Source organism: Scyliorhinus canicula, chromosome 6, assembly GCF_902713615.1.
Source record: "Scyliorhinus canicula chromosome 6, sScyCan1.1, whole genome shotgun sequence".
NCBI lineage: Eukaryota > Metazoa > Chordata > Chondrichthyes > Carcharhiniformes > Scyliorhinidae > Scyliorhinus > Scyliorhinus canicula.
This window is the reverse complement of record NC_052151.1, coordinates 4283229-4296368: the sequence shown is the minus strand read 5'-3', so window position 1 is coordinate 4296368 and position 13140 is coordinate 4283229. Positions and strand designations below refer to the sequence as shown.

Sequence of the window (13140 nt, the reverse complement as noted above, 5' to 3'; positions counted from 1 at the left end):
TCCCCACTCCCCCCCTCCCCCCCTCCCTCCCTCCCCCGGCAAGCTGAACTTCGGCGCCCTTGGGGGGGGGGGGGGGGGGGGGGGGGGGGGGCCGGGGGGGGGGGAGGGTCGGGGCCGAGGGGGGGGGGCGAGTCCGAGGGGGGGCGGGGCGGGGCCAAGAGGGGGGGGTGGGGCGGAGAGAGGGTGGAGGCGGGGCGGAGAGAGGCGGGGCGGGGGCGGGGGCGAGAGGGGGAGGACCCGGGGGGGGACCCGAGGGGGGGCGGGGGAACGGACCCGAGGGAGGGGCGGGGGGGGGAGCGGACCGAGCGGGGGGGCGGACCGGGGGCGGGTCGGACCGAGGGGGGGGGCCGCCCTGGGGGAGGGCGGCCACCGCGCATGCGCTGGTTGGCACCGGCCCAACTGCGCATGCGCGGGATCCGAGTCTCTGGCGCCCCCTAGCACATGGCGCCCCGGGCGACTGCCCGAGTTGCCGGTGCCTTGAGCCGGCCCTGCCTACCCCCTCCCCGCCCCTTCAGGCTCCAGTCCCACTGTGCCTGCCCTCCCCCCTCCTCCTCAGGCTCCTGTCCCACCGTGCCTCCTCTCCCCCCCCCCCCCCCCCTCCCCTCCTCAGGCTCCAGTCCCACTGTGCCTTCCCCCCCTTCCTCAGCCTCAATCCAACATAGTTAGGCTCCCAGGGTTCCAGCCCCGACATTGCTAATTTGCACACCAGCTTTCAGTGCACTGTTCACTGCTCCACCACAGTAAGAAGCCTTACAACACCAGGTTAAAGGCCAACAGGTTTGATTCAAACACGAGCTTTCGGAGCACTGCTCCTTCCTCAGGTGAATGGAGAGGTATGTTCCAGAAACATTTATATAGACAAAGTCAGAGATGCTGGACAATGCTTGGAATGCGAGCATTTGCAGGTAATTAAATCATTACAGATCCAGGGAGAGGGATAATCACAGGTTAAAGAGGTGTGAATTGTCTCAAGCCAGGACAGTTGGTAGGATTTTGCAAGTCCAGGCCAGATGGTGGGGGTGGATGTAATGTGACATGAATCCAAGATCCCTGTTGAGGCCGCACTCATGCGGGCGGAACTTAGCTACAGTATAAGTTTTGCTCAGCAATTCTGCGTTGTCGCGTGTCCTGAAGACCGCCTTGGAGAACGCTTACCCGGAGATCAGAGACTGCTCCACCAATCAAAGACTGTTTCTCTCCCTCAATTGCTGCTGATATATTCACGAGTCAGCCTATCAGTAGCAAATGCGGGAGAGGAACAGCCTCTGATTGGGGGAGCAGCTCCCAGCAGAATCTTGCATTCAAACTGAGGTGGTTGACAGGAGGTTTGGGGTGGCTGAGTGGAGAGGTGTGACAGGTCACATCCGGCCTGCGCATTGTGATTGGGCCAAGTTCTGGAGCGTTGCTGCAATGCCCAAGTTGCTCTGATACATGTCTGTGCCCCCCCCCCCCCCCGTCCTATGCCTCAACACTGTCCGCATAGAGTGCCCCAGGCCTTGGACATCCTGACCCATGGCTGATACGTTTGCACCCAAGGCCTCCACCATGGACACGGCCCGTTCAATGTTAGTCTGGGTAGCATTGATGATGCAGCACCCACTGCCCCTGTAGCCGGTTGGACTGGAACTGCACCTGTAGGCTCTGGATGGTTGCTGACACCCCCTCCTGTAGTCCCTGGCTCTGCGCCTACATCTCCAACATTGATGGGACAGGTAGTCCCAGGGGTTGGCCCGCCCTCTCACCGTCCACCTCGTTGCGTGTTCCTCCCTGCACTTGGTGTACTGCTGCATGGGTGTGGTGCACATCAGATAGTGCCCCAGGAACCTCTTCACAAAAATGCCCAACCAAGTGCTAATGATAGGTTGCCCATCCTCACCCAGCGCTGCCTATCGGTCCGCCTGGTGGGAGCCACATGGCGGGGGGGGTCAGTGCAGGAGGCATGGGGTGGGGTTGGTGCCAGGGGCACGGTGGTAATGGTGACTCGCCCTGAGGAAGTCATGCAGCTTCTTGCTACCTGATCCTGGTGGTGGGACCCATGACTGTCCTAATTCCTCCTATCATTATAGTTCTTTAGTCTGCATAAAAAAAAACATTTATGAAGGAAATCCCCACTGAATTGGTTAATGCATTCATGCTAATCTCAGTGAAATCACTCAGGGAAATTCACACAGCAATAGTCCTGGTACACAACAATCCGTCTGTACTGTGGCAGTATCCATGGTGAACTGTACCGTCTGTACTGTGGCAGTATCCATGGTGAACTGTACCGTCTGTACTGTGGCAGTATCCATGGTGAACTGTACCGTCTGTACTGTGGCAGTATCCATGGTGAACTGTACCGTCTGTACTGTGGCAGTATCCATGGTGAACTGTACCGTCTGTACTGTGGCAGTATCCATGGTGAACTGTACAGGCTCCTGGGTCTGAGATACTGACATTTCTCTTTGAATGTTAATCTAGACATCTCCAGATTGGAATTAACACCTGGAAATCCACACAGTTTAAAGAGTGGGTGCTGTCCCACCCAGGGCAGGTGGTGCTCACCGTGGTAAGCAGAGTCTTCATTTCCTCTCATAATTCATTCTTTTCCTGAACTCCTTTCTTAGCCTGACGCTGTTACATTTATTTGTTGTCGCATTAAGATCCCAGACCAGACCTGAACTCGGACAGTGGCTAGGATACTGGACCGAAACTCCAATATTTTACTATATTTTTAGACTGTGCAGAAAGAATGATTTATTCCAGGAATGATTGCATGAAAAAAAAGGGCTTTGGTATTTCTAAAACGAAACATTATTATAAATGCAATATTAAACTTTTTAACTTCTCACCCAGAAAAGAACAGCTTATAATTACCCCTTAACACTACTGCACAATTTCTCATTAAATAACAGGAAAAGACACATACAGCACCCAATCTACTTTCAAAGTAGCAGGACACAGAGACTACTAGATTTTCTTTGAAGATGTAACGAGTAGAGTTAACCGGGGGAACCGGTGGATGTGGTTTATTTAGACTTTCAGAAGGATTTCAACAAGGTCTCACATAGCAAATTAATATGTAAAGTTAAAACACCTGGGATTGTGGGTCGTGTGTTGTGATGGTTAGAAAGCTGGTTAGCAGTCAGGAAGCAAAAAGGTTGGAATAAATGGGTCTTTTTCCGATTTTCAGTGACTAGTGGGGGTACCGCAGGGATCTGTGCTAGGACCCCAACTGTTCACATTATATATTAATGATTTGGACAAGGAAACTAAATATTATCACCAAATTTGCAGATGACACAAAGTTGAGTGGGAGGGTGAGCTGTGAGGAGGATGCAAAGATGCTTCAGTGGGATTTGGATTGGCTGAGTGAGTGGGCACATGCATGGCAGATACAGCATAATGTGGATAAATGTGAGGTCATCCCCTTCGGTCGCAAAAATAGAAAGGCAGATTATTATTTGAATGGGTGTAAATGAGAGAGGCGGATACTCAACGAGACCTTGGTGTCCTCGTGGATCAGTCGGTGAAAGTAAGCGCACAGCTACAGCCGGCAGTAAAGAAGGCAACTGGTATGTTGGCCTTCATAGCGAGAGGATTTGAGTCTAGGAATAGGAATGTTTTACTGCAATTGTGTCGGGCATTGGTGAGGCCACACCTGGAGTATTGTGCGCAGTTTTGGTGTCCTTATCTGAGGAAGGATGTTCTTGCTGTGGAGGGAGTGCAACAAAGGTTTACCAGGCTGATTCCTGGGATGGTGGGACTGTTATATGAGGAGAGACTAAGTCGGTTGGGATTATATTCATTGGAGTTTAAAAGAGTGAGAGGGAATCTGAAAGAAACTTTAAAATGATAACAGGATTAGACAGAGTAGATTCGACAAAATTATGAGGGGCATGGACAGAGTGGATAGTCAGAAGCTTTTTCCCAGGGCAGAAGAGTTAATTACTCTTGGATATAGGTTAAGGTGAGAGCGGCATGGTTTAGAGGGGATGTGCGAGGGAAGTATTTTGCACAGAGGGGAATGAGTATCTGGAACTCGCTTCCGGAGGAGGTGGGGGAAGCAGGGATGATAGTGACGTTTAAGAGGTGTCCTGACAAATACATGAATAGGATGGGAATAGAGGGATATGGACCCCGGAAGTGTAGAAAGTTTTAGGTTAGACGGGCAGCATGGTCGGTACAGGCTTGGAGGACTGAAGGGCCTGCTGTACTTTTCTTTGATCTTTGTTAAACAGTGACTGCCCTGTAATGCTTCAGATGAGGCACAAGGCAAATTTATTTTAGTACCGAAATTAAATTCAAACACAGATCCAGAATTGATAGATTGAGTTGAAATAGGCTCCATCACTCAGACAGACACATTTTGGGTGTGAACGATGCTGTCCCATCACCACTAACAAAGTGCTGTTGGAGGCTGATTGCCCTCTGTCTGTGGAAATGCTGGTGCCCAGCTTCTGCCCTGTAATAAGCATCCTGAAAAAACCTGAAGGCTGCGATAGTATTTCTTTAAGCGGGTCAGTAATGTTTGTATGACTTATTGACTGTCGGTTTTTCAAACAATGGGAATACTTTGAAGTACACAATGATTAATGAGGCTCAACTTTGAATCATATCTCATTGCTCCTCTGTGTATTGTCTAGAGTTTAAAAAAAACTTACAAATAACTGAGTGATTCATTGTCATTCAGACACCCCTGGGTTCAGGAGGACAAGCTGGTCCAGATAGGACACTTCCTCAATGTAACTTACAGCACACCGGCACCTTTAAGAAAACATGGTAAATTCTGCAAACAAGTGTGGCAATTTCAGGTTTCATGTAGTTCATGAATAGGATGGGCAGCACGGTAGCATAGTGGTTAGCACAATTGCTTCACAGCTCCAGGGTCCCAGGTTCGATTCCGGCTTGGGTCACTGTCTGTGCGGAGTCTGCACATCCTCCCCGTGTGTGCGTGGGTTTCCTCCGGGTGCTCCGGTTTCCTCCCACAGTCCAAAGATGTGCAGGTTAGGTGGACTGGCCATGATAAATTGCCCTTAGTGTCCAAAATTGCCCTTAGTGTTGGGTGGGGTTACTGGGTTATGGGGATAGGGTGGAGGTGTTGACCTTGGGTAGGGTGCTCTTTCCAAGAGCCGGTGCAGACTCGATGGGCTGAATGGCCTCCTTCTGCACTGTAAATTCTATGATTTAAAATTTTTTAGTTCATTTAGATAGTTCACCTGTCCTCAAATTGATTAACTTCATGGTAAAAGATCATAGATTCATTCAGGTGATTCAGCCCATTGAGTCTCTGAAAGAACGATCCAATTTGCTCTTCCCCACTGCTCCATTCCCAGAAACCCACAATGTTTTCAATTTTGAATATTTATCAGGTTGCGTTTGAAGGTCATATTAAATCAGCTTCCACTGCCCTTCCAGAGTACAACAGGATAGGATTGGGAATACAGTCCACAAGATCATTAGTTTACTTTGAAGTTGGATATTATTGTTCAACAGAAAAATCTTCCTGGTTTGAATGTATTTGCTTTTTGTGTTTGTTGATGCAGAGTCAGATAATGTTCAATCGGAACTGTGAGAAGTGTTTCAGTGGACCTAAGCCACTAAGCCAGTTGCAGAATGTCCATCTGGTGCTGATGAATAGGCTTGACGTGTTGGCAGATCTCATGTCCACGCCTCTGCGGGCTTTCCAGGAAACGGTGCTGGAGACACTGCTGACCATTATCGTGCACTGTCGCGACATACTGAGTGATCTCATTGACAAGAACATCTTCAAAGCTGATGACTTCGAATGGACCAGGTAATACCGAGCCTCAGAGTCAGCCAGGAGTAGGCCACTCAGCCCCTCAAACTTATTCTGCCATTCAGGAAGATTGGGGCTGATCTTCTTATGGCCTCAATCCACCTTCCTCTCTGCCCCCCCCCCCCCCCCCCCCCCCAGGCCAAAAAATCATTGACTGTCTAACATCATCAACCAAGGAAGTTTAACAGGATGCTATTCATAATAGAGCTTAGAAAGGGCAGATTCATGCCTGGTAACAATCCAGGGTTGTCAACATGGATAGGATTTATTCCTGGAGGTCTTAGCATATCACTCTCATTTCCAAATGCCCCTTCTCCAATTCCCTGTACGTGGTAATCTAACATGTCCATCCTCAAAAAGGTTCCAACCTTCCCCATCCCCACCCTATCTCGCAGTCATAGGAACATTGGAGCAGGAATAGACCATTTGGTCCTGTGAGCTTGCTCCTCCATTCAATAAGATCATGGCTGATCTGGTTGTCTTCTCAGCTCCACGTTCCAGTTTGCCCCTGATAACCCTTCACTCTCATGCCGACCAATAATCTGTCCAACTCTGTCTTAAATTAATTCAGAGACCCAGACCTAAATGAGAGAGCCACCACCATCACAGACTTCATCGGTAAGTGTGGAGAAGGTTGCATGCCAAAGAAGGTAGTACCTGCATTTCCCAACCGGAAGCTGTGGTTTAATCGGGAGATTCACTCCCTACAGAAGGCATTCAAGGCAGGTGACCCTGACCTATACAAGAAACGTAGATACAACATCTGCAAAGCCACCAGGGACACCAAGAGCCAAAACCAGACTAAGCTAGAGTCACAGACTAACAACAAGTAGTCTCATCGGTTGTGGCAAGGCTTAAACAACATAACAGGATACAAAGCGATGCCGAGTAGAATTTTTGGCAACAGTGCACCCCTCCCCGAAGAATTCAATGCATTCTATGCTTGTTTCAAGCAGGAAATGAACAAACCATTGTCAACTACTCCAGCAGCCTCGGACACACCGATACCCACCATCACAGCTTCCGAAGTAGGATCGGCCTTCTTCAAAGTGAACCCTCGGAAAACAACGGGTCCTGACGGGATCCTTGGTCATGCGCTCAGATCCTGCACGGACCAGCTTGCGGGTGTGTTCGCGGACATCTCAACCTCTCCCTGCTCTGTTCCGAGGTCCCTACCTGCTTCAAGAAGACCACCATCATACCGGTGCCAAACAAGAAACAGGCAATGTGCCTCAACGATTGCCATCCAGTGGCCCTGGAATCGATCATTATGAAGTGTTTCGAGAGGTTGGTCATGAGACACATCAGCTCCATACTCCCAGAATGTCTAGATTCACTGCAATTCGCATACCGCCATAACCAGTCCACAACAGACACCATCTCCCTGGCCCTATACGCATCCCTGGAGCATCTCGACAACAAGGACTCCTACATCAGACTCCTATTTATTGACTACAGCTCCGCCTTCAACCCCATAATCCCAGCCAAGCTCATATCAAGGCTCCAAAACCTAGGGCTTGGCTCCTCACTGCAAATGGATCATGGACTTCCTGACCCATAGACCACAGTCAGTAAGAATAAACAACACCACGTTAGTCCTCAATACCGGGCCCCGCAAGGTTGCGTACTTAGCCCCCTACTATGCTTCTGAAACCAACATGACTGTGTGGCAAAATGTGGCTCCAACTCCAAGTTTGCTGATTACATGACTGCTGGGCTAGTAGTGGGTCAGATCTCAAACAACGATCAGTCAGAGTACTTAGTGGAGTGGTCTAACAACAACTATCTCTCCCTCAATGTAGTAAAACTAACGAGCTGGTCATTGACTTCAGGAAGCAAAGTACTGTACACACCCCTGTCAGCATCAATCGTGCCGAGGTGGAGATGGTTGACAGCTTCAAATTCCTAGATGTGCACATCACCAAAAATCTGTCCATTCCACCTACATCGATGCAACGGTCAAGAAAGTACAAAAGCGCCTATATTTCCTCAGGAGACTAAGGAAATTCAGTATGTCCACATTGACTCTTACCAGTTTTTACAGATACAGCATAGCAAGCATCCCATGTGTCTGCATCACAGCCTGGTATGGCAATTGCTTGGTCCAAGACCCTAAGAAATCGTGAACACAGCCCAGTCCATCACGCAAACCCGCCTCCCCTCCATTAACTTTGTCTACACCTCCCGTTGCCTTGGGAAAAGCGGGCTGCATAATCAAAGACCCCTCCCACCCAGATTATTCTCTCTTCCAATTTCTTCTATCGGGCAGAAGATACAAAAGTGTGAGAACACGCACTAACAGATTCAAAAACAGCTTCTTTCCCGCTGTTACCAGAATCCTGAATGACCCTCTAATGGATTGAACTGATTACACATCTTCTCTAATGAGCAGCACTGCACTCCATATGCTCACCCGATATCTGTGCTTATGTATTTACTTTGTGTATTTGTCATGTGTCCTATGGGCGGAATTCTCCGCTCCCCATGCAGCCTGGGAGAATCGCGGGAGGTCCTCCCGACCTTTTTTACGCCCCCCCTGGCGCCCCCGCGATTCTCTCCACCCCTCTCGGAAAAATCGCCGCTCGCTGTTTTTCACCTGGTTGCTGCATTCGTGAAATGGGCGGCAGATGCCTGCTTGGGGCATCTAGGGGCCCGATTTGGACGGGATCACCGCGACTGTGCTCCCGAGGGGACAGGCCCGCGATCAGTGCCCATCGATCGTCGGGCCAGCGTCCAAAACGGACGCACTCTTTCCCCTCCGCCACCCGGCAAGATCAAGCCGCCACGTCTTGCCGGGCGGCGGTGGAGAAAGACGGCACCGCGCATGCGCGGGTTCGTGCCGTCTGCGCGGGTTGGAACCGGCAACCCGCGCATGCGCGGATGACATCATGAAAAGCGCCGTTCGCGCGTCATTTCTGGCGGCCGAGGTCGTGGCCGGGAACGACGGGGGCCCGCTCCTAGCCCCCCCAGGTGGGGGTGAATTAGGTGCGGGGAGCGGGCCCCGAGGCCGTCGTGAACCACGGCCGAGTTCACGACGGCCTCCACGATTTTTGGCCTTAGTGGAGAATACCGCCATATGTTTTTCATGTATGGAACGATCTGTCTGGACTGTACGCAGAACAATAAACAATACTTTTAACTGTACCTCGGTACATGTGACAATAAATCTAAATCTACTTCTGGGGAAGGGAACTCCACACACCAACATCCCTTTAGAAGAAAATAATTTCATTCACCTCTGTCTTAAAAGGAAGACTTCTTGGGCAGGATTCTCCATTTCAAAATATTGATGCCAGGACTGAATCTGTAGACTTCTACGCAACACAATTGGCTCTGTTCCCAGAGCAATTCAGGAACCCTTAATGAGCTAGGGTCGAGATTGGCACTCGAGAGGCTAACAAGTTGCAGCTGCATATAAGCATTTCACTCGCCACACACATGCAATAGAGAACCACAACTCAGGGGGCCCCACTTGCTCGCCCAAAGCTGACCTCCACCTCGGTGGCCCCAGCAAACAAGATAGCAGCGCGAAGAACGGCATCCCGGTTCACTAGCGCTGAACCCGAGACCATGCTGGATGCCGTGGAGGGAAGGCGGGGCACCCTGTATCCCGGGGTGGGAAGGAGCCATTTAACCGGGCCTGGGTGCAGGTGGCAGAGGTCATGAGTGCCATGGGCAACGCTACCAGGACCAGCCAGGAGTGCAGGAAAAAAGCTGCACAACCTCCTTAGGGCGACCAGAGTGAGTAGGCAGCACTGTGCCCCGGCACTAACCTGTGTCCCACACACCCATAACCCCCACGTGAAGGACGATTGGATCCCCACCCTGCACCATCAGCCAGCACCCATATCGCCCTCCATAGCCGGCTGCCCTCACCATGAAGGCAACTAGCTACCCAGCCCCTGTGCTGCGTCTGACTGCAAAACACAATGCGTTTTCTGTCTCCCCCCCCCCCCCCCCCCCCCATCCCCTCCCCCCTCAAGAGAAGGCAGCCTATAACCGCTGGGAGAGGGTAAAGACTGAGGGGGACCATCGGACATGCAGACATTCAACTTAGCAGAGCAGCAGGCACTGGACCTGGACCTGGTCGGTGGGCCCAGAGTGGGGTTCGTTGCCGAGGCAACTGACCCTCATCACCACCCTCTCATCCCCCTTCGCCACCATAACCCTCACACCTGCCCATCCACGCCTGGGCGCCCCAGAAGACCACTGCCAAAGGGGACCCAGATCACAGGGCGGGAATCACAGAAGGCCAACTCCACTCCTGATATACCACCTGGGGATCCACCTAGCATTTAGGCTCGTAAGGCCAGAAAGGTAGACACCAGTTAAGTTGGCATGGATGCAGCACATAAGGTAGCAATAGGTCGCAGGGTATAAACCTGTATGTAGATATATTTATGATCACAGTTACACAATAAACAGATGTTCACAACGTTTCAACCTGCCATGGTGCTCTGTCAGAAGGATCTGCGGGATGGTGCAGAGGAGGTGCTGGAGGCAGGGTCGGGGGTGGGGGGTGGAGTGGTGGGAGATGGGTGGGCATGGACCAGGGAACCCAGTTCAGCCAGTGTTCACTGCCTGGTGCCCCACCCCCATCCCTTCCCACCCTATCCCCCACCAGCATCCTCACCCCCCTACCCCAAAGTTCGATGAGACCGTCTGATGGAAGGCCAGCTCGCACGCAGGGATCATCACCCAGGTAAACAATGGAAAGTGTTACCGTGGAGAGAAGTCAGACATTGGCAAATGGTGTGAAACACCAGAGTTTATGCCAGAGTGGGTCGTCATCCTCCATCCAATGGGCCAGACCTGCTGTTCCTGCCAACTCAGGAGCCACACCCTATGGTGAGGCAGGTGGGAATCACAGAGTGTTTGCAATGGGGACTAGATGGTGGGGTGGAGGGTGTGGAGGAATGCGGGGGTGGGGAGACCCATATGGCCGGTGTCACTCTGCACAACCAATGGCCACAGAGGGCGGTCAGTGGAGTGCGCAATGATGGTCCGGGCCTGGGCCCCCCAGTCCCATTGTGGGGTCACCCCGACCCCACGTCCCATCCCCTGGTCATTCCCCCATCACCCCCCACAGCATCCCCCTCCACCCCAGCCAGTGGCAGGTCCGGCAGCCCACAGTCGTCCCTCTGCATGTCCTACCTCCTCACTTTCCCTCATCGGCCATGGCACCTGTTTCACAAAACCATAACTGAAACACACTGTCGGTAATTCCTCCCGGCAGAGGTGGAGCATCGTAGAGGCCCCGGAGAATACCGGGTCAGGCCTGCGAATGGTATGTGAAGGTTGTTTACTGTAGAATGCGTTGATGCCTCTGTCGAGGCATCGGGATTTGGCATACTGGCGGGGCCCGGCGCCGGTCACAATTTCAGCTTCCTGTCCGATTCTCTGCCCAATCACTTTTCCTTATTTCGGTGTCGGCTGATGGAGAATCCTGCCCCTTATTTTTAAACTATGTCCCCTAGGGTTAGTCTCCGGCAAGGGGCAACATCCTCTGGGTATCCACCCTAACAAGTCCCTTCAGGATCATGTATGTTTCAGTCAGGTTCTGTCTGATTTTTCTAAACTCGAATGGGTATTGGCCTAACCCGTCTTCATTGGGCAATCCCTTCAACCCAGGAATGAATCCAATGAACCTACTTTGAACTGTTTCTGAAACAATTAGTTTATTTTCCAATAAGGAGACCAAAACTGTACACAGCACCCAGGTGTGGGCTCACCAAGGCCCTGTACCACCAAAGTGAAACATCCCTCCTCAGCCCATTTGCTGGCTCTTCATTGAGTGCAGATATTCAAACCTGAATGACATCAGCTCTTGCCATCGTCCACTCGATTGCAGAGTACTATGTACCAGTAGGTACACCTGATCCCATTCTAGTCTTTAGATATACAACACAACATTGCGTATCATCTTGGGTAGCCTCTGATCAACCCAACCCCCCTGGCTCCCAGTCACAGTCGTAGCTGTTTACAGCATGGAAACAGGTCCTTTGCCCAGTTTGTCCATGCCACCCAGTTTCTATCACTAAACTAGTCCCACTGGCCCGCATTTATAGAGTATTTATAGTCCTGAGCAACGTCCCACCCCTCACATAAGGAGGGAGATTGCAACGAGAAAAACCCCTGGAAAATGTCTACACTAACCCAAGCCTTTCGCTACACAAGGATCTTACCAATCTACCTGCTACTTGCCTCCCATCACGCCAGCTAAGATCGCTGTCACAGGGAATACTAACAGAGGCCCAATGGCAGTAGGAATGGAACCAACACACTACCATCAAAACCCACTTCCTCATCTGATCCCACTCTGGCTAAAGCCTTTGTGCAGCAAATGTACAGAAGACGGGCCTTGCAGGGAACCTGGACTGCAGTTGTGGTGCACCCCAATCAATGGCTCACATTATTGAAGACTGCTCCACATCAAAATTCAGTGGAGGGCTCAGAGAGCTCCATTTAAGAAAGAAACGTACAGCACATGAACAGGCCCTTTGGCCTTCCGATCATGATGCCCTAATACAAAACCTTCTGTCCTTACTTGGTGCCTCTCCCTCTCTTTCCTCCCTATTCATGTACCCATCCAGATGCCTTTTAAATGTTGCTAATGTGCTGCTTCCACCACATCCTGTGGCAGCGCGTTCCAGACACCCACCATCTCTGTGTGTTAAAAACTTACCCGCACATAGAACATAGAACATAGAACGATACAGCGCAGTACAGGCCCTTCGGCCCTCGATGTTGCACCGACATGGAAAAAAAAAAAACTAAAGGCCATCTAACCTACACTATGCCCTTATCATCCATATGCTTATCCAATAAATTTTTAAATGCCCTCAATGTTGGCGAGTTCACTACTGTTGCAGGTAGGGCATTCCACGGCCTCACCACTCTTTGCGTAAAAAACCCACCTCTGACCTCTGTCCTATATCTATTACCCCTCAATTTAAGGCTATGTCCCCTCGTGCTAGCCACCTCCATCCGCGGGAGAAGGCTCTCGCTGTCCACCCTATCTAACCCTCTGATCATTTTGTATGCCTCTATTAAGTCACCTCTTAACCTTCTTCTCTCTAACGAAAACAACCTCAAGTCCATCAGCCTTTCCTCATAAGATTTTCCCTCCATACCAGGCAACATCCTGGTAAATCTCCTCTGCACCCGTTCCAAAGCTTCCACGTCCTTCCTATAATGAGGCGACCAGAACTGTACGCAATACTCCAAATGCGGCCGTACCAGAGTTTGGTACAGCTGCATCATGACCTCATGGCTCCGGAACTCAATCCCTCTACCAATAAAGGCCAACACACCATAGGCCTTCTTCACAACCCTATCAACCTGGGTGGCAACTTTCAGGG

At 51.1% G+C, this 13140-nt stretch overlaps 1 protein-coding gene across 1 annotated transcript in view; it reads left to right on the top strand.

The window, feature by feature from the left end:
• Positions 1-13140, top strand: part of LOC119966916 (dynein heavy chain 14, axonemal-like) — a 1122002-nt gene that overhangs the window by 409327 nt on the left and 699535 nt on the right. Inside the window, exons 27-28 of the mRNA XM_038798874.1 lie at positions 2461-2548; positions 5526-5776. Of these exons, the coding sequence (XP_038654802.1) occupies positions 2461-2548; positions 5526-5776 (339 nt within the window). The remainder of the gene's footprint in view (positions 1-2460; positions 2549-5525; positions 5777-13140) is intronic.